The sequence below is a fragment of the Lynx rufus genome, unplaced genomic scaffold (assembly GCF_022079265.1).
Source record: "Lynx rufus isolate CCGP_SWC_20201006 ecotype Redwood Valley unplaced genomic scaffold, mLynRuf1.p SCAF_5, whole genome shotgun sequence".
NCBI classification, from domain to species: Eukaryota; Metazoa; Chordata; class Mammalia; order Carnivora; family Felidae; genus Lynx; species Lynx rufus.
This window is the reverse complement of record NW_025814867.1, coordinates 44,136,759-44,164,323: the sequence shown is the minus strand read 5'-3', so window position 1 is coordinate 44,164,323 and position 27,565 is coordinate 44,136,759. Positions and strand designations below refer to the sequence as shown.

General features: G+C 40.4%; 1 protein-coding gene across 1 annotated transcript in view; it reads left to right on the top strand.

The window, feature by feature from the left end:
- The window catches only part of WWTR1 (WW domain containing transcription regulator 1), a 136,779-nt gene that overhangs the window by 85,492 nt on the left and 23,722 nt on the right, over positions 1 to 27,565 (top strand). Inside the window, exon 4 of the mRNA XM_047099983.1 lies at positions 25,314 to 25,516. Within this exon, the coding sequence (XP_046955939.1) occupies positions 25,314 to 25,516 (203 nt within the window). The remainder of the gene's footprint in view (positions 1 to 25,313; positions 25,517 to 27,565) is intronic.

Here is a 27,565-nt window from a genome sequence, read left to right as displayed (position 1 = left end):
ACCCTCGGACTGTGAGATCATGACCTGAGCCGAAGTCGGACGCTTAACCGACCGAGCCACCCAGGCGCCCCAATAAATCTCCTTTTATTGGGATTCTATTTTACTGTAGTTTAGGTATATGGATTTGGGAATCAGACTGTTAGAATTTGATACATGGCTCCGCCCATTACTAGCTTCATGACCCTATGAAATTACTTAATTTTGCCTCAGTTTCCTTATATGTAAAATGAGGATTATTATCACAGTATGAAGAGATTATATGAGTTTATGTGTGTAAAGTGCTTAGATGTGGTGCCTGGGACATAACAAGCTCTAATTATTTTATTCTTATTACTAACATTATTCTTTGTGGAAGGAAAACTTTTATTTTCTACTTTATTCAATTTTAGGATGTTAGATTTGAAGATAATTTCATTGTTCATCATAAAAGCTCACGAGAAACAAAAGATTTATTTTGGGCGAGTTAGAGTATAAAGTGCTTTAAATTAGGAACACTGTTTGTTCATTACTTTCAGTGAGGATAGCACCCTCTAGTGGAAATATTTTAGCACCCCGCCCCCCCCCCCCAAGCTTATCCATGGATATCTTATTTTTTTAGTACATCTATTCCTGAAATGTAATTTGCAAGTCCAATCATATTTTAATTGGTAGAGAAGAAACCTGCCACTTAAAGGCATTGAGTGACTTTGTAAAAATGGAGCAAACTTTTGTCAGGCTGCATCAGTATCCAGTGAAAAAGCATCTATGGAGGATGGCAGATTTGTTACGTATCTAAACTCACTGACTTTTCAAATGCCTAAGTAAAATGAAATTGACTCTGCAGGAGAGAAATGAAAAAGACAATTTTCTTTTTCTTTTTCTTTTTCTTTTTCTTTTTCTTTTTCTTTTTCTTTTTCTTTTTCTTTTTCTTCTTTTGCATTTTATTTCAAATAGCCATCTCTGGCTTGGTCTAGTTTTTAACTCAGATTTTTGTTTTTGTATCTGCCAAATCAGGTTTCCTGTCAGGTTTTGTCCTATTTCATTCTGTCTGAGCACCTTGGTGACCTTTGCATCTCAGTCCCCAGAGATGCCTACTGAATGGAAGAAGAAAGGAAGACCTTGGAGAACTTCAAAGAGTAAAGAGGAGAGATTACCTCTGGGTGGAAGCCATATCGTTTGGGGGCCCACAACTTGTTTAGAATCACAGCTTTTATGTAACAGTGAAGGCAGAAAATGATTATACATATGAGAGTTGATTATATTTTTTTTTCATAACACAAACCAGGCAGGACCTTGCATCTTTTAAATGGGTTGTTCTTCTCATTAATCACTATTAAAACCTACTAAATTTTTTGGAAGGGGGGGAAAAATGAAACAGGAAAAAAAGGACTCTCCCTTTCTATTCTAACATATAGGACAATGGGCTTGGGGGAAAATGGGGCCTGCTAAGGAAATCTGGTTAGGGTGTTAGGGTGGTGGTAGGGGTAGAGTGGAGGCAGGAGACCTTTCTGTATAGTGGTTGATGGGAGGAACGTGGAGTCCCAACTGAGTCTCTCTTGGGTTAGACATTTACTAGTTTCGTTTATCAGCCTCTCTGAGTCTGAGTTTTCCTTATCTGTGAAGTGGTGATAATGAGAGCAGACATCCCTAGCTACTGTGATCCCTACCTCATCCAAGTCGTCTTGAGTACCTCAGTACTCAACGTACAGAAAGGCCCCAAAGAAGTATGTTGTTGTAACTGTTATTGGTAGCCGGTAGCCTGATTTTCCCTCACTTTTCTGGCCCGTGTGCACTCTGAGGAAGAGGCTGTGGTGTGCATTGTTACAAAGCCATCCTGTTCCTCCCTCAGGAAAACCCAACCACGATTCCCACAACTTGGATCGTTTGGGCACTTTTGCTCACATGTTGCAAAGATAGTTTTGTTGACCCCAGACAGCAGTTGGGGGAACATGAGGAGGCGTATGTGCTCGTGACCTGTCCCTTTCTCCGTCATATTGTTAACAGGGAGTTTGTGAAGAGCAGGCACACTCAAGTTCCGTGCAAAGGACATTTCCCCCTCGACAAGTGTGCCAGCATCAAGGTTTTCCCGTTTCTCAGCACACAAATAGTTGAATCATGAGGCAACTTAAAATATCCCCGTATTTTAAAATATTACTGCCAAGAGAAAGTGAATTTTGCCCTTTTGGTGATAATCCTAGCGATCATAAACCATGGTGCGCTGGGCTCCTGTCACACATTAACAGACCTCTTTGTTGGAGTGAGGCCCCGACCTGGGGTGCCAGTATCCTCCCAGACAGAACAGGAAAAATAAAGACTGTATAACAACTTCACCAGACTGCCAGCCCTAGCCGGTTCAGAAACTTTTGGTAAAGTGCAGCCAGAGGGTATTTTTAATGCTATAGGAATTTTTAAAATCACACACACACACACACACACACACACACACACACACACACACTCACACACTCACTCACTCACTCTCTCACTCACTCACTCACTCACTCACTCACTCACTCTCTCTTTGAAGATGTGCTGTTCACCAGGCCAGAGTCTAAGTCCTCCCGGTCTGTCTTGATTTGTACTTCAAATTATAAACACATGTGTGTGTTTTTCTTTTTTGCAGGGCATGCTTTTCAAGACAAGATGGAAAATCTTGTCTGTGCTCAGTTTGGTAAATTGGCTTATTCTTCCCTCTAGGAAGTGTATAAAAGCACTTAAAAACATTTTATCAGCAAATAAAATAGCTAAGGGACACTGAAGTCTAGTGTTGTTTAAACCACATAGAAAGGTATGCTAAGGTTTGCTCAAAGTGAGATTTATATGTAGGCTATCTTTTTTTTTTGTTCTTTTTCCAATTTGTTTTTCTTCTTTTCTAGTCTAATTTATGTGGTAAGTTCGTGGCAGACACATCTGGCTACTGTGATTTTTCCAGCTCTGATATTCCCTCTACTTTTTGAACTTTGTGGTCTCTGCAGCATAAATTAGCCCAGTGTGCACAAGCACATACACACAAACCCAAAGACAAACTGAAAAACCTTCACACTTTATGGGAGGGGGTAGAGTGATAAGGCATTGGTAGGAATGTGGTGATAGAAAGTGGGCACGTATGGCGGAGAAGGAAGATTGGTGGGCACGGGGAAAAAGGGAAGGGGTTCTGGTTAAAAAGGCTTTTTTTCTTGATTAGAAAAAAGAAGGAGCGGTTTTTTAAATATCTAAATACCGTAGAAATCATTATTTTTGTCTTAGATTTGGAGGAAGCCATCAATTGTCAAAATTCACTCTGTCTAATCAGCCTTATTGAAGACTTCTCTTCTTTGGAGTTTCCAAAAAGAGATTCATTACAGTTTTTTTTTTTTTTTTCTTTTAGGCTTTTTAAAGATATGTGAAATGAGGGCTAAAACATTACTATTTTTTTTTTTAATTTTTAAAAAATGTTTATTTTTGAGACAGAGAGAGGGAGACAGAGAGTGAGTGGGGGAGGGGCAGGGAGAGAGAGGGAGACACAGAATCCAAAGCAGGCTCCAGGCTCTGAGCTGTCAGCAAGAGCCCAATGCGAGCTCGAAGTCACAAACTGCGAGATCATGACCTGAGCCGAAGTTGGATGCTTAACCACCTGAGCCACCCAGGCACCCTTAAAAACATTATTAAATTGACTAATTCAGTTCCTCTTATGCAATAAAGTGAGATGTAATAGTGTATAAGGAAATGTGTTTCCTTATGTAAATGTGTTTCCATATGTATATTCCATTTATCTTAATACGGATGAATCTCTTTTTTAGATCAGTATGGTTGACCCTTGAACAACGTGGGGTGGGAGACCCAAATTCCACATGTAACTTTGGTTCCCCCAAAACTTAACTACTAATAGCTTACTATTGACCCAAAGCCTTAACTGCTAATGTAAACAGTCAACTAACACATATTTTGTATGTTATATGTATTATATACTGTATTCTTACAGTAAAGTAAGCTAGAGAAAAGGAAATGTTAGGAAAATCACAAGAGAAAATACATTTATAGTACTTTATTGTAAAAAAATCAGCATGTAAGTGGACCTATGTAGTTCAAACCCGTATTGTTCATGGATGAATAAATATTAGGTGATAAACACTTGTAGATTTTATTATGTGAAATTTAGAAATTTAGATAGAAAATCTCCTCTTTGATAAGAAGTGTCAAGAGCCATGAAAAATGTTTGATGCTACACTTTTCCTAAGAAAATATTCTCTAAGATAAAATTCCTATGTAGTATGCTTAGATGAACACTTTGGAAAATTGTGTACACAAAGAAGGGTTATTTATAATAGCGCCACCCCCAAGTACTTGCCTGTAATACAAAAATAAATGTATTTGTAACCATTAAAATAATAGTTATAAGGATTCTGTGGCACATGGAGAACTTTATTATCTTACTCTAATTTTATAAAGCAGAAAAAATTGTTTATTGTGAACTATAATTTTGTTTTTTAAAAAAAAAAAGACTGTTTAGTTTCTCCTTTCCTACAGACTTTGCTCTCCATCTGTGTATTTCTAGCCCCTAGCCAAGTGCATTATGCATCACAGGTGCACCACTTTGTAGAGTTAATGTATTAGGTAAATCAATTATGTATTTTTGAATGTTAGTAGTGATTATAGTAAGCCTTTTTGATTGGGGGTGATTCCTTTATTTTCTCTGTAATGTGTTTATATTACCTTTATAATAGCCTAAAGGAAACAACAAAAAAAGAGAGAACCATTTGATGCCTTGAGCTTTTTTTATAGAGGGAGAGGAGGATGGGGTTTTGGGAAGAAGGCTCTAGGACCCATGTACAATCCAGACAAAACCATGAATCCTCAAGGTTCTACAATTGACAGAGTCAGTCATTAGCAAACGAGTAATTCCCTAGTCTCTAAGATCAGTGTTTCTCCCAGTGGGGATCCAGATCTAGCACTAGGAAGATCCCTTGGGGGCATTTGTTAAACAGGAGTCTTCAGAATCCAGTCATCTGATTGCTCCTTAAAAAGCAGTCATGGGCTGCTGCTGGAATAATGCCTGCCCCCCCCCCCACCTCTGGGAAATCCTGTTTCAGATGATGTAGATTGGGGTCTGGGAATGGGTGCTGTTTTCAGGTGCCCAGATGACCCTGGTCATAAGCCAGGTATGGGTATGGGGCATACCTGGTCATCAGCCAGGTATGGGTATGGGGAGCTACAAGAGAATTGTGTGTTTTAGCATAGTGATCGGAGAATGCCATAATAATAAATGGCAGAAACCCACTCCAGTGATCCATTCTTTACCTTGAGTTATCTGAAACAAATGCTGAATATGCTCACCAACTTTTTGACTGGGTTCTTTGTCCAAAATAGACATTTATTATGGCATTGGCATCTGTCATTTTGGCACTTGTTGGTGTCAGCATATACATGAGCATTGGATACGGGAATGCTGAAGCCACCTTCCAGAGAGTTTTGACCCCAATCACACCAAGTAAACTTTAAAAACAAGGGAATACATTGTACTTTGGGATCCAGTTTATTGAACTGTATTGTCTAAATTCACTCAGTAAGTGTGTAAGCTCCCCTCAAACTTTGCTTGCTGAGAGTTGACCAGAAAATCAGACCTCTGTAGGGCTAAACTGAAAAATTCCAGACAGGCAGGCACTTCCTACCCCAAAGGAACGTAGAACCTCTTAGGAAGGGGGTAAAGGCCAGGGAAAACTTTTTTGAGGTCTCTTCTTTGTGTGTACTACCTCCATTATTTACTTATTTTTAGTGAGTCTAATTTTTTCACCAAGATGTGGGTCTTTGTTGAGAGTTTAAAAAATAATTTTGACAGTTTTTGTAGTATATGCTGGCTGGCTTCCAGTCTTTTGCCCTCAGGAACTTCCTTGTTGTGGGGAATTTCACCCAGTTAAAGTTTGAGGCGAAGGGATTCCGGGATGGTTTGTCCTTTGGCCACTTGTTCCAAATTAATAAGTGCTGAGTGACATTTGGGCATTCTTTGATCTCCTCTTTGGGGTGCCTGGTGATGTCCCTGCCTGTGTGTGATCATCACCTCCCCCACCCCACATCAACTGGAAGATTGATTTCTTCTTCCTTTCTGGAAGTCTAAATTTATTCCTTGGGTGTTTTGCAGTTGCTGGTGGTCAGGGACAGCTGTTCCACCATGCTTGACTCCGAATAATTCTCTGTGATGAAGTCAGCAAAATACTGTAAGAAGCCAAGAAAACAAAAGTCCTTCATGGTCTTTTCTCATTAAGTGCTGAAGAGAGGAAGATCACCCCCCTCTCCCTTGTTTAAAAAAAAAAAAAAAAACAGGAAAAGATGAGATCCTAAACATATTTGAGGCAACAAGATTCAACAGTGTTCTTTCCCCCATATTATATAATTACTCTTTGGTCATTGTAGAACAGCTGATCAGCAAAAACTGAAAGAATAAAAAAACATTGTAATCTGACCATTCAAAATCACACAATGTTTTCTCATGTAGCATTCTTTTTTTTTTTTTTTCAATATAAGTGTGAACAAAAAAGGTTGGAAAGTCTTTTATATTCTTTTTGTAGCCCAGTTTTCATTGAACATATCATGAACATCTTTCCATTTCAATTAATATTTTTCTACAGTATTTTTTGATTAGCTGTTTTAATTAGAAAAGTAACACGAAAAATTCAAACAGTTCCAAAGAGTATTCATGAGAAGTAAGTCTCCTTCACACCAGGACCCCCAGTCCTTCTCTCTTCATCGAAAACATTGCTACCAGCCTCCTGTGTGTTCTACAAATACTCTACATACATATGTATGCTTGGGTGTATATGTCTTTTTTAAACTTAACGTATCCTAGAGAGCTTTCTAAATTCATATGTATAGATGTAGTCCTTCTTTGCCAGGAATATATAATATTCTACTATTGATGTACCTAATTTATTTAAACAGTCCCCTATGCTGGATATTTAGATTCTTTTCTAATTGTTCACTGTTACTAAACAGTGCTTCAGTGCTGAACATAATTAACATAATTCCTTTATAATTATGCTGTTTATGAATACGATAATTTTGCAGAGGTGGGCTTCCTAAATCAAAAATTATGTGCATTTGAAGTTTTAATAGGTGTTCTACTTCCCTCCAAAAAGGTTACACCCATTTACACCCTACCAACAGAGTATCAAAATGCTCCTTTCCCTCTATTCTGGCCAATAATGTCCATTATCAGACTTTTTAGTCTTTATAATTCTGATAGGTACAAACTGGATTCTCATTGTTTAATTCATATATATAGTAAAACCTTGGTTTGTGAGTATAATTCATTCCAGAAACATGCTTGTAATCCAAAACACTGGTATATCAAGGTGAATTTCAAGAACCATTGACTCAGTTGTGATCCTGTGACATTTGGTATCACATTACTACTTGTATTGCAAGACATTGCTCATTTATCAAGTTAAAAATCATTAGAAATGTTTGCTCATCTTATGGAATACTGACAGAACAAGTACTCACAAGCCAAGGTTTTACCATATATATATGAATGGACCTGGGCATATTTCTGTTTATAAACCATTACATCATGTTAATGTCTATACAATATTCTATAAGATGACTATGCTATATTTAACCAGTTCTTCTGCTGAAAGACATACAGGTTGATTCTATTTTTTTTTTTTACCATTATAAATGATGTTGCAGTAAATACTCCTGTATATAAATTTTTGTGCCTCCCTTTAATTTTCTCATTTTTTCCAGTTTCTTTGGGATGTTTGTTAGTAAAGTATAGGAATTCCTTAAAAAATACAATGTTGAAATGGTTTGCTTTTATCAAACTAAATAAGTAAATGGCTGCAGATTCACCTTGTGTGTTGAGGTGACGGTGAGGGGTTTGATTGGGGCGCTACTTTCTTGTGCAATAAATGATTTAAGGTTGTCAGTTCCCAAAAAGCGTATTTTTCACCAGGCACTTATCCTCCCACAAGCTCTGTTTTTCAGCTTGCATATCCATATGTTTTTGACTAAGCCATAAATGGAAGCTATATTTGAAGTTATTTTGCTTCCCAGTACATGTCATACATTTCATTCCATATTATTTTAGTCCTTTTCCTTTCCAGTATTCTACTTCTCAGACACCAGTGAAGAGTGAGTTGTGAGTTTTCCGTTTTGCCAAGAGTTACATATTTGCAGAGCTGGAAGAAAGTAAAGTAAAAAATATTTTTTAATGTGGGTGATTTAGTCCTGGCTCACAAGACTTTGATTTAGCTACTTCAAAGCGTCCACTTTAAATATCAAGAAAAATATTCCATTTCCATCCCCTATCAACTGCTATAATGCCTGAATGAATTAGAATGGAACTCTAATCTCTCCCCAAGTGGAACTGGATCATCCCATCTTAATAAAATGAGCACTCCGCGCAGCTGCAAATGGGAAGGCTCCTGGCCTCCTGGCCTCCTGGCCTCCATCACTGATGTTTTTCTACTGCTACTGCCTGAGACCCTGCAATTGAGGGATGTTCTGTTGGAGACCCCACTTCTCTAATCTACAACACATCTCAGTCATTTGTTTGTGTATCATCTTCTCTGTCTCTGCCCTGGTTTTAAATACAGAACTTTTTCCCCTGTAATTTGAGGGAGTCCCAGCGCCCAAACCATATTACAATTGAAGGCTTTGGCCTGACAGGTTTCTGCCTGAAACATACTTCCATGTGTTTACATTCTCTGGTGCCTTTCCCCAGACCCAACTCTGGCCTTCCAGCTTGTCCATTCTTTCTTCTGTCAAGAAGGCCAACGTGGAACGGTTTCTTCAGCTCTGACTCTGGGAAGGGGGGGGGGGGCGCCTTTCACTGAAAGACCTTGAGCTTTACAGTCAATTAACTCTTGGAGCTCAGATTCTGCCTAAGAAAACTTGTAATTCTTTAGTCCAGTGTCTTGTTGTCAGGCAGTTATCCAGAACTGTTTCTTCTAAAAGACTGCTCCAGGGGGCGCCTGGGTGGCTCAGTTGGTTAAGCGTCCGACTTCAACTCAGGTCACAATCTCGATCTCGCGGTCCGATGGTTTGAGCCCCGCGTCGGGCTCTGGGCTGATGGCTCAGAGCCTGGAGCCTGCTTTGGATTCTGTGTCTCCCTCTCTCTCTGCCCCTCCCCCATTCATGCTCTGTCTCTCTCTGTCTCCAACCAGTCCCATAGGGCAATTCCTTCCTGTCTTCCTGGCTCTCTATTTTTTTGAATATGAGATTGTCTTCCTTTTTAAAAAAATGGAGATATATTTGACATAACGTTGTAATAGTTTGTTGTACAACATAATGATTTGATATATGTACATATTGCAGTGTGTACGTATTGTAACATATGTACATATGTTACGGAAATGATCACCACAATAAATCTAGTTAACATCTATCACCACACATAGTTACAAAGTTCTCTTTCTTGTGATGGGAATGTTCAAGATCTACTCTTAGCAACATTCAATTATACAATACAGTATTGCTAACTATAGTCACCGTGCTTTATATTACATCCCATGACTAATTTATTTTATAACCGGAAGTCAGTACCTTCTGACAAACTTCACCCAGAATTATTTCCAAATAACAGTTGGGGTTGGGTGTGGAGGCGGGGAGGGTGGGAGGAACAGTGAGTATGAGGTATCAGAATCCTTAGCACATATTGCAACTGGGGTTCTTTCCCCTTCAAACCCTGGTCAGTTCTCAAAACCATTGTTTAGTGGGGGTTTCCTCAAAGATAAAAATGTTACAATACAATGGCGCGTATATGACGCAGTTTCTCTGGGCCCTGCCAGACTGAGAATTTTCAGGCTCCAGGGAGTTTTGGGTGTGTATTGAGAAGTTTTTCTTTCTTGGTATTATTTTTTTTTAATATGTCACCTTTTATTTTGAAACAATCTTAAACTTACAGAAGAGTTTCTAGTATAAGGAACTCCCAGATTTGCCTTTGTTAATTGTTTATGTTTTGCTACATTTGCTTATCTTACTTTCTCTGTATGTATATATACATTTTTTTTCCTTTTTTTCCTGAACCTTTTGAGATTAAGTTGGAGACCTCATGCTCGTTTACCCCTAAATACTTCAGGTTGTATTTTCTAAAAGAATATGTTCTTACATAAGCACAGTATAGGGATCCAAGTCAGGAAATTTATTTTTTTATTTTTTTATTTTTTTTTTCAACGTTTATTTATTTTTGGGACAGAGAGAGACAGAGCATGAACGGGGGAGGGGCAGAGAGAGAGGGAGACACAGAATCGGAAACAGGCTCCAGGCTCTGAGCCATCAGCCCAGAGCCCGACGCGGGGCTCGAACTCACGGACCGCGAGATCGTGACCTGGCTGAAGTCGGACGCTTAACCGACTGCGCCAGCCAGGCGCCCCCCAAGTCAGGAAATTTAACATTGGTATAGAATATTGCTTTCTAATCCATATCCGTGTATGAAATTTCTTCATTTGCCACAACAATGTCCTTTCTGGCTATTTTGGTTTCTGGTCCAGGATCTGTTAAGGTTCATGTACTGCGTTTAGTTGTCCTGTCTATGTAATCTCTTTTTACCTGGAATGATTCCTGGGCCCTTGTGTTTTTGGATCATGATATCTTTAAAGAGTATAGGCCAGTTATTTTGTAGATTGTTTTTTAATTTGGATTTGTCTGGTGTTTCCTCAAAGTTTAGATTTCGGTTACACATTTTTGGCAGGAATGCCACATCATCACGAGTGATGATGTGTTCTTCTCATCACGTCCTATCAAGAGGCACGTGATGTCAGTTCATCATAGTATGTGTGATGTTGGCTTTGATCCCTTGGCTAAGGTAGTGTCTGTGGAAGAACGGGGGGAGGAGCTTCGTTTGCTTGGGTCAGCTGGCTCCTCTAATGAGTATATTCCATAAAGACAGTGCAGTATGATGGGCTGCTTTTTGGTCCACCACAGGTATGGCCTTAGGTCTGTGAACTCGTTTCCTTGGGATGATGAGCAAACACCATTTCCAGCATGCTAGGTTAAACTTCTCAGAACATTATGTAATTAACCATTAACATATCTGTGTACATATACACACAGAGATAGAGTTTTAAACTGAAACTGATGCTTCCATTCATTTATTCCCTATTCTTGCTTCTTACAAAATACACAATCAGAAAGGGCATATATAAATAATTGAGTCAAGTTGTGGTAAAGGGAGACTAAGGCTGAGGAAATAGTAAAGCCAGGGAGAAAAATGTATACCACAGGCCCTAAGCTAGAGATGTATGCACATTTAGCTTTGAGACTTGGGGGCTCTTGCAAAGAGGAAGGTATGTTCAGTTACAGGAGTCAAAGAGTTTATGAGGTAAAGGCTCGCCTGGTGTTGAGGAGAGACGCAGTTTTTTTAATATATATATATAGATGCCAAAGAGGGAGTTCTCCCTTCAGTTTCTCATAAATGATCTAGACATTGCTCTAGGTGACAATCCTCAAAAAAATCTCACAACAGTGAGAACACCAAGAGTTTTAGAAGGAAGTTTTCTGTGACCTTCCTAAACACTGGGCTATGGCCGGATCTCAGAGCACCAGCCAGGAATGTCTGAAGACCAAAACAAGACCACATACTCTGTTTGATTCAAGGATAAACTTTGGAAAATCCAGAGTTGGAGCTTTATTTGTTGTGTGTATTTTACTTACTTTTGGTTTTAAGAACAAAACCCCCTTGGCACAGCCTCCCAAATAAAACTTAGAGGTATAGGTTTTTGTTTTGTTTTCCTTGGGACCAGAATCTCCTCTGGTAAGTTTTTAAAAGTGGAGCTGCTCTGGTTTCTAGCTCCCCTTATCTCCACTCCAAAGCTTACTTATTCCTTTCTTCTCAAAGATGGCCCGGAACACTTCACAGGGCTGAGAGACAATAGCCCAGAGACGCTAATCCCGAGGTGTGTACTCCCAGAACTTTTCCATCCTGGATTTCTTCAGAATTTTTAACTTACATAATGTATGAAACACTCTGGTGGTTTCCCATGTGGTCTGAGCAGTGAGCGGAAAGGAGATTTCTATCACTCTGGAGTAGAGGTCAACTGCAGTGCTGGCCACAGCCGTGAGGCCCCAGGGGCCCTGCTCCTTGCCCCTCCCACTCCGCTCTTCGGCCACGTGGGCCTCCCTGTTTTGCACAAGTACTCCAAACTGACAGGTTCGCACCTTCCAACCCTAGGACCTCGCACTTACAGTGCCTCAGCCTAGTATGGCCCCCACCCTGATTTTGTGCACTTTATTCACATTTCTTAGATCACACATCACCTCCTCACAGAGGCCTTCCTTAACTTCTGTGCCTAATATGCTTCCACATTTATTTGTATAAAGCCCTTTGCTCAAGAATGACATTATATATTTGCTGTTGTCTGTCTCCCTACTAGACTATAATCTCTCAAAGGGCCAGGACTCCTGTTCATTGGTCTCTCTAGCACCTGGAAGCAGTGCCTTGTACTTGGCTGGGGTTCAGCAGATAATTGGTGAATGGATAATTAAATGAACTGTAGAACGCTGGAAAGAAAAAGTCAACTATAGTCCTAACATCCAAACACCACCATTATTAATACTTGGATATTTTTTCATTTCAGAGGTAAATGACTTTTTGGGATCACTAGAAATCCTATAAGAACTAGAGATACATGCACACGTTCCCAAAACTTGAATATAGTTTTACCGGATTTCCTAATCCTGCTACCCCTGGTAAAATTCTTTTTTTTTTTTTTTTTGTCCCCTGAGCAGTGCTATCCTGATGCAAAGCACCCACCTGCATCATGTCATTATCTTTGCTAATCTGATTGCCAAACAGTGGCTCGCTCTTACTTCACATTTTTGTGATTCTTGGTGAGGCTGATAATTTTTCTGTGTTTGAATACTAATAGCTTGTTCTATTTCATAAGTTGTTCAAGTTCTTTGACTATTTCTTGGATGTCTGTTGTACGAGCTCTTTAAATAATCAAGATGTTTACTAAAATGATACCTTGTGGAAAGAAAACAGATTAAACATTAGCATTCCACGCTGACAACTTTTTCTCCTCCCCTCTCGTGGGACACAGCTATAGATTCATTTTCTGTTACTTTGCTTGGGTTGCCATGCTTTCCACCTGGAGTAGTTTTAGAATCATTCAGGAAAGCGAACCAATAAAAAGCTGCAATAAACTCTCTCCTGACTAATGAAAATAAATGCATGAATCAGAGTTTCCATTTCCTGCTGGGATAAAAGTGTACCTATTGTCTGAAGATAATAAAATAGTGTTGGTTTTACTATTGCCAGGCCATCGAATTAAATTCAAAGACACAAAGATAACTTTGTGGAGCAGCACGGCAAAGCGCCCAATTTCCTCTTTTTCCAACTTAGGTCATTATTTGCCTAAGTTCGCCAGCTTCATAGATGTGCTTCCTGTCACGGGCCACTTTTGATAAATCTTGTGAGGTCCCATAAATCAGATGGAATCTGAGTAGCACATGCTGGTACTGCTTTAGGTGGAAGAAATATGATTTCTTTACAGCAAAAGGATCCAGAAGAAACCAGCACGCCAACTTGTTCTGGATACATTACATCTAGCTTGTTCTGGATATGTTACAATGATGAAAACTGATGGCTGAATCTTTTAAATGCCGAAATATATGCATTTTAGGTCATGCACTTGCTAGGAACACATAAAAACCAGTGTTACAGGCATTTCGATCATGTACACCTCCGAGAGCACAGTTACCTGGATACTTGCACACTGGTCTGTCAACTATACTGCTGTGTAGACAGGTAGACAGGATAGCAAGTGGGAGAGTCATCTTCTGGTACCAATAATTCAGAGTCTCCTGTGAAGCATCGGCCGCTCACAAGTCTGAAACTAGAAGAGCTGGGGGTATCTGGAAGACCTAAGGTCCACCTGTCCAATTTGGGGCACCTGGAAGTGGTTTTAAGTCTTGAAACAGTGAGGCCAGGAACGTAGGCATCTGGAGCTCTGTGCCTTATCAACCAAGCCGGCTGAGAAATTGCCTTGTGGTTATTCTCACCCAGAATCAGAATAAAGGGCTCAGTGTGAAGTTGGGATAGTACAGCTTCTTGGTTTAATACTTTACAGATTTTTGGAACCAAATGGACCCTGAAGTGAAAAGTTGCCTTTTTTTTTTTTTTTTTTTTTTTTTTTTTTTGCTGACCTTGTTGGACGGCTAATACTGTTTCTGGGAAATAAGAGAAACAAACGGCTCATTGTTGGCAGGAGCTGAGAGAGACACAAGAAGGGCGCGAGACGTGTCTGCAGCCCTTTTTTCCTCTTCATTGTATCGTGACTGAGTCAAGGCTGGACTGTGGCTGGATTTGTCTTTCTACCTCTATAGACATGTGTTTTCCATCAGACAGGGCTGCGTGACACCTGACATTGGCCAGTTCACATGAGTTAAGCCATGTACGGCCCATAAACAGGGAGGAAAAGACCCACAGCTGCACTCAGACACCCTTGACGCTGAAATATTTTTGAAGCTTGATGTGGCTGGGGCTGCACATATGTCAGAAACGATTTACACCTGTATGTTTTGGCTTCTTCCTGTTGCATATCATTACTTTCCAAAATCTGCTGTGGCCAGAAGGTCTAGTGTTACCTGATGGCAGCACCTTTTCTTGTTTAAACCTTCCCGAATTATGAAATGTAACTTTTCAAAGTTATCTGGTTTGTAATTTTTTTTTTTAAATACTGAAGAAGCGGGGCTCCTGGGTGGCTCAGTCGGTTAAGCGTCTGACTTCAGCTCAGGTCATTATCTCGTGGTCTGTGGGTTGGAGTCCCGTGTTGGGCTCTGTGCTGACAGTTCGGAGCCTGGAGCCTGCCTCGGATTATGTGTCTCCCTCTCTCTCTGCTCCTCCCCTTCTCATGCTCTTTTTCTTTTTCTCAAAGATAAATAAATATTAAAAAAAAAAAAAAAAGACTGAGGAAGAAAGCCCTATATCACTTTCTGTAAAACCAGATCATGCAAACATGTGATTCATATTGATTTCATCATTTTGTAGTAGTAAATAAATTACATTAGTCTACATTAGGCTTTTTCATGAAATCGGGAAAAGATAGGAAAAAGGAAACACATCCTTGTCACTGAATTTATTTTTGTTTTAATGTTCTATTTATTTTTGAGAGAGAGAGAGAGAGAGAGAGAGAGAGACAGAGTGTGAGTAGGGGAGGGGCAGAGAGATAGAGGGAGACGCAGAATCCGAGGCAGGCTCCAGGCTCTGAGCTGTCAGCACAGAGCCCGACGTTGGGCTCGAACTCACAAACCTTGAGATCATGACCTGAGCCGAAGTTGGAAGCTTACCCGACAGAGCCCCCCAGGCACCCCTCCTTGTCACTGAATTTAAATCGGTACGTACTTTTTGATTATTGAAGGTGAGCAGCACAGGCCGGCGAATGGTGATCAGTGCAACTGATGCCAGCCATGGCATTCTAGCATATTCTGTGGGCTGCTTAGGTTTGTCACAGTCTATGCCTATGATTTGTGCGGAGTCATTTATCCTTCCAAGGATCATCTCTAAAATGAGTGAATTGGCCTACGCCAATGGTTTTAAATTGTGTCCCAAGGTCCCATGCCAGGATTTTAGGGGGATGTGAGTGAGCAGAAGTTAAGCTTTGTTAGTATCTGGACTCCAAAAGCTGTGTCTGTTCAACAGATTTTTAAAATTGGTTTGATATTGTCGTACGAGAGCTGAGAAGTGCCTGTAGGAAAAGCAGAGTGAAAGCAAGATCAAGATGATTTAGAGAAGATAGTCAAAAGCGCTGCCATTTAAGTGCTCCTTTACCCACTGGTACCAGCTCAGGATCTAGGCTTGCTTTGAATTGAACCCCTGCACATGAGGGTTGCCTCTGCTTCATGTCATACATTGGCTCTGGGGAAGGATCTTATTGCTAAAGAAACATTTGAGAACCTGGTCTACATGAACTCAGGTCCCTTCAGCTTGAACTTCTTTAAAAAAAAATTTTTTTTTTTAATGCTTATTCATTTTTGAGAGACAGAGAGAGACAGAGTGCAAGCAGGAGAGGAGCAGAGAGAGAGGGAGACACAGAATCTGAAACAGGCTCCAGGCTCTGAGCTGTCAGCACAGAGCCTGATGCAGGGCTCAAACCCACAAACCACGAGATCATGACCTGAGCCAAAGTCAGTTGCTTAACCGACTGAGCCACCCAGGCACCCCCCTTCATCTTGAACTTCTATGGTGATGGTACAAAATAGGGTGAATACATGGCCCCACCAGTAATGAGCATTGTGGAAAAAGTGAGTTTGTAAACCACTAATGATAAAACAGAGCAAAATGAAATGGACGCTGAGCAGAGAACTATGCTCTGGAAGTAAAGAGAAAACAGTGACAAAAATCAAGCACTTGTTAAATATTCACTTGTAAAATTATGGGAGTAATGGTTACTACCAATTTCTGACCCATAAACCCTGAAACTTAGTATAGTATTTAATGTCTGTGCAACAGTAAGGCGTATCTGAAGTACACTAAATTATTTTTGTTCTGTTTCTATAAAGAAAGTCCATATCATTGGTGTTGGTTCCAAGGGGTAAGTGGAGACTTGGCTCCTTCTTCATTCAGGTCTTACTTATAAAGAGCACAAATCCAGCTGTCAGGAAGATGAGAATTGGTTCAAATCACAGAAGAGAATAGCTCAGTGTTTCTTAAAGGAGCTTTTCTTCAGCATGTATGGCCCAACCAAGAATCCAACAGGCAAGATTTCCTGACTTTCAGACTTAATCAAGTGCATGCTTGTGAGTGATGCAATGCAGTGTCATAAATAGTGCTTGATTTCCTTAAAAAGTTACAGACTAAGTGGAGGAGTGATATTTCCTCTCTGATTATCAGATAGATAATGTGGATGCAAAAGGACAGTCAGCTAGTTGTAATCCATGGAGGGCACAGTGAGAGCTAGTCTGGATGGACTGCCTGGCTGTGGTTCTAAATATCAAATGGTTACTTCATACTGGCCTTAGTTCCTTTGTAAGGAAACACATTAGAGTGGAAACTGGAAACTTTGGAGGTTCTACTACCATGAGTTAGCTCTGGGGCCATGACACTCACAGCCTAGGGTGACCAATGACCCCATCTGCCTGGGCTCTCCCAGATGTAGCCCTGATATCCTGTGTTGCAGGAAACCCCTCAGTCTCTTGTAAGATCAGGACAGTTGGTTGCCCTTTGTGACAGACCTCAGTTCCAGCATTTGCAGAGTAGGGACAGAAAATGAAGTGATGATAGAGCTTTCTATTCGAAGGGTCACGATTCAGGAGCCCTTGTGATACCCTCTTGTAGGGTAGTTATGTGTTTGGAAGGTACTTCTCATGCAATTTATATAAACTTACTAGCCCAGACATCAAACTGAGGAGGTTTCCTGGATCCCAGATCAAGTGTGTATTTGAGTATTTCCTATTCACCTGCTTTGAGGAAACTGCCCCCAGGTATTCAAAGCTCTAAGTCAGCCTCTTTGAAGCTCTCCCTTCTCTCAAGGGAAGATGTTTGAAGGATTCTTTGGAACATTTAATGTTATTTTATCACAGAAGCAAGTAAAAAAAAAAAAAACCTCTAAAAAAATAGGTTACTTTTGAATATATGGAAGTAAAGTTAATGCAGTAAGGTTTTGCTCACCACCTGTGAAAACTGATACACAAGTTAAACCATCTTTGCAATTTTCCTGTTAAATCAGCCTTTGCTTATGGAGAACTTAAGCAGATATTCTGGCAGTCTTTTCTAACCCTTGTTTTCCCTGTGTTTTGCTTTTCTTTGTTTTTTACATTACTTTGTATCATGAACAGTAGTAGGTGACCCTAGGCAAGTAACACCACTTTGTTCAACACTCACCAGGCTGCTGTGTTCCTATCTCTGGCTCCACGTCCTACACATCTGCTTAGTTGACTGTAAAGGGCTTAGCACATAGTAAGAACTTAATGAATATTAATTCATCTTCGGTTCAAATTCAACACACTGCCAAGACATCTGCTAAGTTGCAGTGGACCAGCATTTCCCAGTATTCCTGCTCTGGAGAACGCTAGACTTCCAAGTTTGAGAAGTGCTGCATTTTATATCTTCTTCTTGGAAAGTCTCACTGTCTGTTAGAACCTTAAAGGCTCTGAGGAATCCTGCAATAAAATGAACTCTTTTAACTTTATGTATCCCAACATTTCCCAATCTTATTTGACCATGGAACACCTCTGGAAGCAACTATTATTATTATTATTATTATTATTATTATTTTTATTTTTATTTTTATTCTAGCCTAATATCTATTTGCTCCCATAGAACACACTATAGACCATGTTTTTTTTTTTTTTTTGGAGTATTTATCCATTTTTTTATATACCCTATAAAAATTGTCCATTTTTATATACTCTATAAAAATGAATTAATAGTATTGAAGAGACAATGTCCTGCACAGTCCCTGGTATTTACTAAAGACGTGCTTACTACACACACACACACACACACACACACACACACACAGAGGTTTTTTTTTTAGAATAGTTTCAGGTTTACAGAAAAATTGAAAAGATGGAGTTCCCATATACACTCTCATTCAGTTTCCCATATTATTAACATCTTCTATTAGTATGCTACATTTGTTGTAATTGATGAACTGGTGTTGATACATTATCATTAACTAAAATCCATACTTCTTCAGATTTCCTTAGTTTTTTACATAATATCTTTTTCTGTTCCAGGGTCCTGTACAGAATGCCACATTACCTTTACTTGTCATGTCTCCTTACATTGTTCTTGGCCATGATAGTTTCTTGGACTCTCCTTTTTTTGATTACCTTGATAGCTTTGAGGAGTACTGCTTAGGAATTTTGAGGATTCCCCTCTGTTGGAATTTGATATTTTTCTCTGATTAGACTTGAGATGATGGGCTTTGGGGAGGAAGTGCTGTTTTTGTCACATCTTATTGGGGCTCCTGCTATCACTATGTCTTATCATTGTTGAGGTGACCTTGATCATCTGGCTGATAGGTAAGAGTTCTCCACTGTAAAGTTACTATCCCCCTCTGCCCATTCAATACTGTACTCTTTGGGAGGGGGTCACTATACACAAACCGCTGCTAGGGAGCAGTTTTGCTTCCCCTCCTTGAGGACAGTGTATTTACATTAAATCAGGAGATTTTTCTTTTCTCCCTCCATGTATTTATGTATTCAGCCTTGTGTTTATGAGTGTGAACTCATGGGTATTACATTTTTATGGAACTAATGAACCACAGTCATCAACATGTGACACTTTCTCCATTATTGATAGAACACAGTTCTATCACAGATCAAACATAGTTGTGGAGTAGGTGCTGGGGTGCTCCCCAAATCGTAGAGTGCTTGGGGAGGCCTTCTCCCTCACTTAAATGGAATTGTGCCTCTGACATGTTGACAGAACCATGTGTTTTAAAGGTTCAACTTAAGGGATGCCTGGGTGGTTCAGTCTGTTGAGCATCCTACTTCGGCTCAGGTCATGATCTCGCGGTTTGTGAGTTTGAGCCCTGCATCAGGCTCTGTGCTGACAACTTGGAGCCTGGAGCCAGCTTCAGATTTTGTGTCTCCCTCTCTCTCTGCCCCTTCTTTGCTCACACTCTGTTTCTCTCACTCTCAAAAATAAATACACGTTAAAAATAAACATAAAACATAAATAAAAATAAAAAAATAAATAAACATTAAAAAATATAATAAAGGTTTCCAAGTGCCAGGTATGGTGACCCCTCAGCTGCGAAGTTTGTCAGAAGGAAAAAGAAGGCTGAGAATGAGGTGAGAAATGTATACGTAGCTACAGACTTTCCTCTTTTCCCTCCCCAGACGCACAAGTGAATTGGGGAGGAAGACTTGAAGGGAATAAAGTAATTTCTGTGTCTTTCTAGGTCTTTGGCTTTCAGCACACTGTTGTCCTTTCCATAATCTACTCAGAGCCAGCTCCATCCAGGCCTGTGATGAATTTTGTAGTTGAACCTAACCCCTTAACATTTTGTTTTCTTCACTTGGCATTGTGTGTGTATGTGTGTGTGTATGTGTGTGTGTGACCAAAGCCTATTTTTAAAATGAGGGAAGCAAGCCCAGGACACAGAATGGCAAGTCACTGAACCTCTTCGAGGCCAAAAAGACGTTTGTCAAACATTCCAGGAGGCGCACTGGGCAGCCTCTGATTCACTGGCCTCCCTCGTAGTCTGCAGCTCCTGGCTTGGAGAAGCCGCCAAAGCACTTTCTGGGCTATTGCTTTCTATTCCCTTGTGCTGTAAAAGGCAAAAGTTCAGGGGTGAAGCCTTTGCCTTTTTTTTTTTTTTTTTTTTTTTTTTTTTACATATTTGTTTCTTAGGTAGCAAATGATATGTGGGCTTAGAACTGAGTTCAGGAACCTTCCTCCTTGAGCCTACTCTTGGGTCTTTGTAGAAGTGACCAAATGTTTTTGCTGGAATAGTCCAGAGGGCTCACCAGTGTACAATGCCCTCAGCAGCATTAACCAAAGGGTTATATCCAACGTAGATACTCAACCCCTGCCACACCCCATTCCCATGTTGACTGTTTATTTCACCAAGGACACAGTCATTGAATTAAAAGGGTGTTTGGATCTCAGATGCTGTGGAGTTTGTTTTACTCTGTGTTTTCTTTTATACTAAATGATAGCAGTGAAATGTTTCTGGCCACATAGCTACAGAGCATGGTTATATTGATTTCCAAAAACAGAAGAGAAAGCCAATTATTGAAGGAGGGAGAAAAAAAGAAGAGATGAAAACAATGAAAAAGATAAATGTGGGTTTAAAATTAAATTCTGACGCTTGGAAGGAAAAAAAATAGATGTCTCTGCTTTAGTTTTCATGCATTCCTACTTCGATGGAGAAATCTTCTGTTTGGGTTATTCCTTTCTGTGGGGACTGGCAAAAGTCTAGAGCTGATGAGGTCTTGAGCTTTTTTGAGGCATTTAATGGCAGTTTGCCCTTAACTGGTTTGGCCTCAGAAACTGTATTTTGGATACTCTGCCCCCCTCCTTTTTTTTTTTTAACTGAACTATTGTTCTCTCCCTAAAATGTTCTGGAATATTATCCCAAGATGTGTTCTATTCATTGCAGATTTACATGTTTTGCCTTCTCGTGCTCTCCTGAGGTCCTCCCCTCTGCTTATCTTTGTCTTCTTCTGCCCCCGTTTTCTCGGAATAGCTAGCAAAAGCAGTGGTTTTAAAGAACCTCAACCATCAGTAACATTCATGAGCTGCAAGCTCAGAGAAGGTTAATAGTTCGAAATCAATTGACTAGATGGAGCAGAGTGGCAGGCTGAATCATGGGCACCTCGGTGGACCCAGGATACCTGGCTTCTAGGCCCCTGACCATTTTATGACCTTGACCAAGTCCACTCTTCCTTTGGGTGCTGGTTTCTGTCTTCTGTACAAGGAGGAGCTGTACCAGGTGATCTCTCAGCTTTGATGATCTTGATAATATTCTTAAGCCTTATTTGTTGCTTATCAGATAATTTGGGGGTTATCTCCTTGAGCTCCATCAAGAAAATACTGAGTTTGATGCATACGTGACCACGTTTTTATTTTATGGTTTTACTTTTATATTTTTTTGTTTTATATAAGTAATAAGTGCACATAGGAAAACTACAAAATGGTACAGAGGAAGAAAAGGAAGATCTCCTCCCATCTCTGACCCTTGTTTTCCTCTCCAGAGGCACCCACCAGTCTCTTGTGTATCCTCCTAGAGAGATTTGCTGTGTATGTATAATATGCTCTCTAGGGGTGGCTCAGTCGGTTAAGCGTCCGACTTTGGCTCAGGTCATGATCTTGCGGTTCACAAGTTTGAGCCCCGTGCCGGACTCTGTGCTGACAGCTCAGAGCCTGCAGCCTGCTTCGGATTCTTTGTTCCCTCTCTCTCTGCCTCTCCCCCATGTGCACCCTGTCTCTCTCTCTCTCTCAAAAATAAATAAACATTTTAAAAAACAGGCTCTCCCTTTCTAACTGCAAGCAATAGCACGCTCATGCATATAGTTCTATCCCTTCAATTTTTTCCCCCCTCGGAACAGTGTTTCCTTTATGTTGTTCATTTAAGTACCCACAGAACTCCCTCATTCTCTGGAATAGTTCTGTAGAATTCCTCTGAATAGATGGATCATCATCTCCCTTTGGTGGATAGAATTTGTAGTCTTTTGCTATGATAGACAGTACTGTGGTGAATCTTCTCATACACAATCCTGTTGGTGTGTGTGCTTGACCTTGAAAACAAACTCTTGTCTAAGTTCCCCTCTTGTCCCGTCACTATAGTTAATAACTGGAGATGTGTAGTCTGCATAATCAAATCTAAATTAAGTGGAAGAAAGCAACATCTCCCCCGTTCCTCCCTATTGATGTCTCTGTGAGGTCTGGTGTTTGGAAGACGAGCCAGGGTGTGGTTCTCGAAGAGCTCTCCCAAGTCTTCACCTCCCCCAGATAAGGAGGCAGACGCTAATAAAATCTGCCGAGCAGCCTTTGGTTCTGTGTGGAGTTGAGAAACAGTCCATTGTGAATGAACTTGGGGCAGTCTTTGAACACTGACAGGGCAGTTTTCCCGAATCACTGAAGATGGCCTCGCTCCAATGTCCTATCATTAACTTACCGGACCCCAGTCACTTTTAAAAATTAATAACCTCTGTACTGCCAACCAACAACCTAGCTTTTTTAACCTTCTTTCTCCTAGTCTGGGGATTTCTGATTGGAAATACTCAATTCACAGATTTCTCTTTTTTGTCTATAGCAGTTATGGCAGAAAAAAATAGGAACATACTTTCTCAGAAGTTCAGAAATGACTGTCCCTGGAAATAATCACTGTTCTTCCATCTAAGCTTCCTTCTGGCCTGAAAGAAGTCTTATGGATTAAGCCTTTCCGGATATCTGGACTTTGTCTCACTTTAATCTGTATTTTAAGAGCACTTTCCCCCTGTGATGCACAATCCCTGACCCCTTACCCAGGCCTTCTAGTAGAGTTTGTAAAATGCTCTAACAGTTTCTAGAATTTCATTCGAGAAATGAAACACTCATTCCCATTATTTTGCATCCATTGTGGCTGTGCTTCTTTTCTCTTCTCCAACTGAGAACATAAGAAATTGCCAGCTGGTTCCATTCATTCATCCCACGGTTTTACTGCGTTTCCCTGTGTGCCAGGAATGGTGCCAGAAGGTGAGATTTCTTTATGGTGAGCTCAGTTTAGAAAGGGAAGCCTGCACCTGATTAGGCAGAGTACTCCACAAGCATCCTTACCTCCCCTTCAGGAGCTCGTTAGCTCCTGTCCTCATCAGCAGACAGTTGTCCATCTTTCCAGACCTTCCTCGAACGCTTCCCGTTTGTAACGCAGACAGCTCTGGGCCCAGGGCCCTGTGTTGATGACCCTGCTGTTTCAGTGGGAACTTGCTTGCCATTGAAGGCAAACCGTGGTTAGCAGGCTGTCCTCAGTTTCAAGCAGCTGTTACTGTTCTTCACTGTAAGGTGTGGCAGAGGGTGGCCAAGGATGGTTGGAAGATCAGGTAAGACAGGACATCAGGAGGCCTCCACGTTGACTCTGGTTCTACCTGCTGCTAACCCGAGCACAGCCCTTTACCTCTCCTAGGTTTCAATCTCTTCTACAAACTAAAGCGATGGACTAGATAATTTCTAAGAATCCTGACAAAGTCGAACACTAGCATTCCACAGCTCCACATATAAATTCACCTCATTTCTTCACACATTCCTTCCAACAGCCTGTTAATTCCTTTGAGGGCAGGAGCTATTTATCCAACGACAAGCCCAGTGCCTGGCACACAGGAAATGCAATAAAGATTTGAGTGGGTTATAAATATATTTTTAAAAAAAGAATGTTTTTACCCTACCTCTACCCCCATCCGGAGGAAGTTCCTGCGGTGGAATTAATTGTTGCATGAGGAAACCAATTTGTCTCCAGAAAATCTGTGTTGGTATCTTTCAAGTGTGTGTGTGTGGGGGGGGGGGGGGTCTGCATATACATTTAATATATGGTTGATTAGGCTACTTTAAAATTCATTTAAGGAAAGTTAGTTATAAAACATGTTTCTATGTGATGTCCATATAGCAAACCAAAGACCTAAAATATTTAGCCTTTAGAGTTTAAACAAAATATGTCTAGGCACCTGGGTGGCCCAGCTGGTTAAGCATCCGACTCTTGATCTCAGATCAGGTCATGATCTCAACGGCTCATGAGTTTGAGCCCTGCATCAGGCTCTGCACTGACAACATGGAGCTTGCTTGGAATTTCTCTCTCTCTCTCTCTCTCTCTCTCTCTCTCTCTCTCCCCCCCCGCCCCTCCCCTGCTCACTCACACTCTCTCTCTCAAAATACATGAATAAACTTAAAGATACCAATAATTTTCTTTTTTAAAGATAGTGATCCCAAATGTAGCAAAAATCAGGAGTTTTTCCTCAGAAATGAAGTATATAAAACTCTATGTTGTTTTGGTTTCTAATCCAAGAGCAAATAGAAACCAAAAGCATGGTTTTCTTTATTATAGGATATTGCCTAGGCAGAAGTTAAGCACATTTAACTGGTAAATTGTTTTAAGAAAAACTAGCACTTTTTAAAAATAATTTTTTTGTATGTGGGAATGCCAATTATAGAATTTATTGAAGGATTTTAAAATTATTTTTTTAATTTTTTTAATGTTTCTTTATTTTTGGGAGAGAGAGTGAGACACAGGGTAGGAGAGGGGGACACAGAATCCAAAGTGGGCTCCAGGCTCTGAGCTGTCTGGACAGAGCCTGATGCAGGGCTCGAACTCACAAATCATGAGATCATAATCTGAGCCAAAGTTGGACGCTCAACCAGCTGAGCCACCCAGGTGCCCCCGGGGCGTACCCTTTGCGAACAAAGCATCAGTGGTGTCCTGCTTCTGTGTAGGTCCCTCGTCTAGGCGCTTTGTTTTACGTCTTTGCTTGTGAATAACTCATCCATCCTAGATATTATTGTCCACCATTGTGTATCTGTAATCTCATGTCCTTCCTAGCTCTGCTGTAAGCATGGAGGTTGTCTGAGAAAGTGCACACACACCCAGATGTCCTACTGAAAATTAAATCATACGTTGTGGTAACCTTTTGTGGAATTTACTTTTGACCACTATGTTCTTAAAGGCTTAAAATATGCTCTGGACCCGGGGAAGGTGTGAAATAATTTTTAACAGGGCACAAATGCTGAGTTAATTGAGTCAGGAGTAGGGCCAGTATCTGAGCCTCCATGAATTGAATTAAGGTAGTAATTACTTAAACATTAATGATTAACAAGAAAGTACTTTGGAAGGAATCTCAGGAATCTATACTTCAAAGCACAGAGCATTCTGATGGGCTCTTTTTGATAAGGTATTATAGGCCCTGTTCATTAATCTCTTGCACGTTCTCTCTTATAGTGATGAATCACCAGCACCAACAGCAAATGGCATCCACTACCCTGAGCCAGCAGAACCACCCTACTCAGAATCCACCAGCAGGGCTCATGAGCATGCCCAATGCATTGACCACTCAACAGCAGCAGCAGCAGAAGCTTCGGCTTCAGAGGATCCAGATGGAGAGAGAGAGGATTAGAATGCGCCAAGAGGAGCTCATGAGGCAGGTATGGCCTTCTGTGGTGCCTGCTGGAGGCTCCGTGATCTTTGGTGCCAAGGCTGGAGGGTAGGTGGCTGCTAGCCTTCAGGGTAAATCTTTCTCTAGAAGCATTAAAGGCCCAAAGCCTACTCCAAACCGTATGAGTAGAACCCAGTTTTTTCTCCCAGCATCTACCTGCATTGTCTTTGTAGCCAAACATATGAGTACAAGGACTAGAGGTGTTAGCATACTGCCTTTGAGTTCTACTGCTAATCGTTAGAAGGAAAGGAAGACTGTGTTCCAATTATCTATTGCTGTGTAACATATTATCCCAAAACACAGTGGCTTAACAATAGCCATGTTGTTATATCCACAATTTTGTAGGTCAGGAATCTGAGCAGATCTCAGCATATAGAATTCTGCTGTACATAGTGTTGACAAAGGCCGCCTAGTGCTATTCAACTGGTGGGGGGGTTGGTCTGGAGGGTCCAAGATGGCTTTACTCAAGTGCATGGCATCATGATGAAGATAGCTGGAAGACTGGGCTTGGTTGGGACTAAAACCTGGAGCATCTAAATATGGCATCTCTAGCTAGCAAGCCAGTCTGACTAGTAGGACATATTGCATAGCAGCGTGGGTCTCCCAAAGAGAATGTTCCAAGAAACAAGAAGTAAAGCTGCCAACGTCTTACGGTCTGGTTCTGAAAACTGTCACCAAGTCACTTCTGCCATATGCTCTTGGTCAGAGAAATCACAGATTTGACCTAGATTAAAGCAGATAGTAGAAGGGGATGTTCCATGGACAAAATGACAAAGAATTTGCAACCGTCTTTGGTTTACCATGGAGCATAAAAAAGAATTAGGGAAAATTGAGGGAGAATGAGAAGGAAAATGTTTGCATATGGGCTCTGATAGAGTGGGTATTGATCAGGCACCTTTGTGCCATACTCCATTCATTCATTCTTCATTCAGTCAGTCAGTCACTCAGTCAGCGGATAGAATGTTGCTGTGTGTTCTCTACGGGTCAGGGTCAATGCAGCATTTCAGAAAATGAATAAAAGACAATCTCTGAAGGAACCCACAGTTTTCTGTCTCCTTGGTTGCTTGGTCTGTGCAAGAACAGAATTATTTCTTCTGTGTTGTAAACTAATGTGGCCTATGTTTTTAGGTCTCACAAATCTTGCTGGCTCCATTTTAGGGAAGAAAGCTTCCGTTTATTGTTCTAATTCTTCAGACTTTCCTTTTTGACTCACATGAAGCAAGATACATGGGTGGCTTCCTTTCACTCGTTTAAGGAAATGAGTAGTTTTAAGTGTTCCAGAGAGCTTTCTTGCAAGTGTTATGGGGATATCATGGTAAACACAACTTTTTCTTTTAGTTACATCTCAGACTTTAAAAAATATACATTGACATCTATAAATGAATAATGTATTTCTCATGAAATAAATTCGAGGATGAAAGTATGTATACTGTGTGAAGTTTTAAAAACATGGTGAATTAAAATAATTCTTTGGACATGGCCTTTGAAAATGAGGGAAATGAATATAAATTATGTTTTGTTCTTCAGTAGAACTATCCTCTGAATTTGAGGAATACAACTTCATAATATAACTACAGTTGTGCCTCTTTCCCTGAGGATTTACATCTGAATTTTCATGGTTATTTCAGGGTAACAGTTGTTTATACTGTTTTTAGATATACAGTATCATGTTTCTTAGCAGGAAGTAATTGTATTATTTTTTTGTCTTAGGATAATAATTCCATTTGGAATATTTTTTCTATTTTATCATATAGACCAAATTAAACAGTATTATAGTAGCATTTATAAGCTTTCTCTTAGTTTTACATTTAAATAAGCTTTAGTGAGTTTTTTCTTCTTACACAAAGCTATCACCATTCTGCAAAGAACTGCTTGTTTCTCAGTTTCTGCTGCTTTCTGTGTTTCTCTTTCTCTTGCCCCACCTCTTTCTTTCCCACAGAAAGTATTTCTGCAAAGGGGTGGGGAAGAGTGCCCCAAATTGTTTCCTTTATTCCAACCATAGGTGCCTTTGAACCAGAACGTAGTATTGATGGTTCGT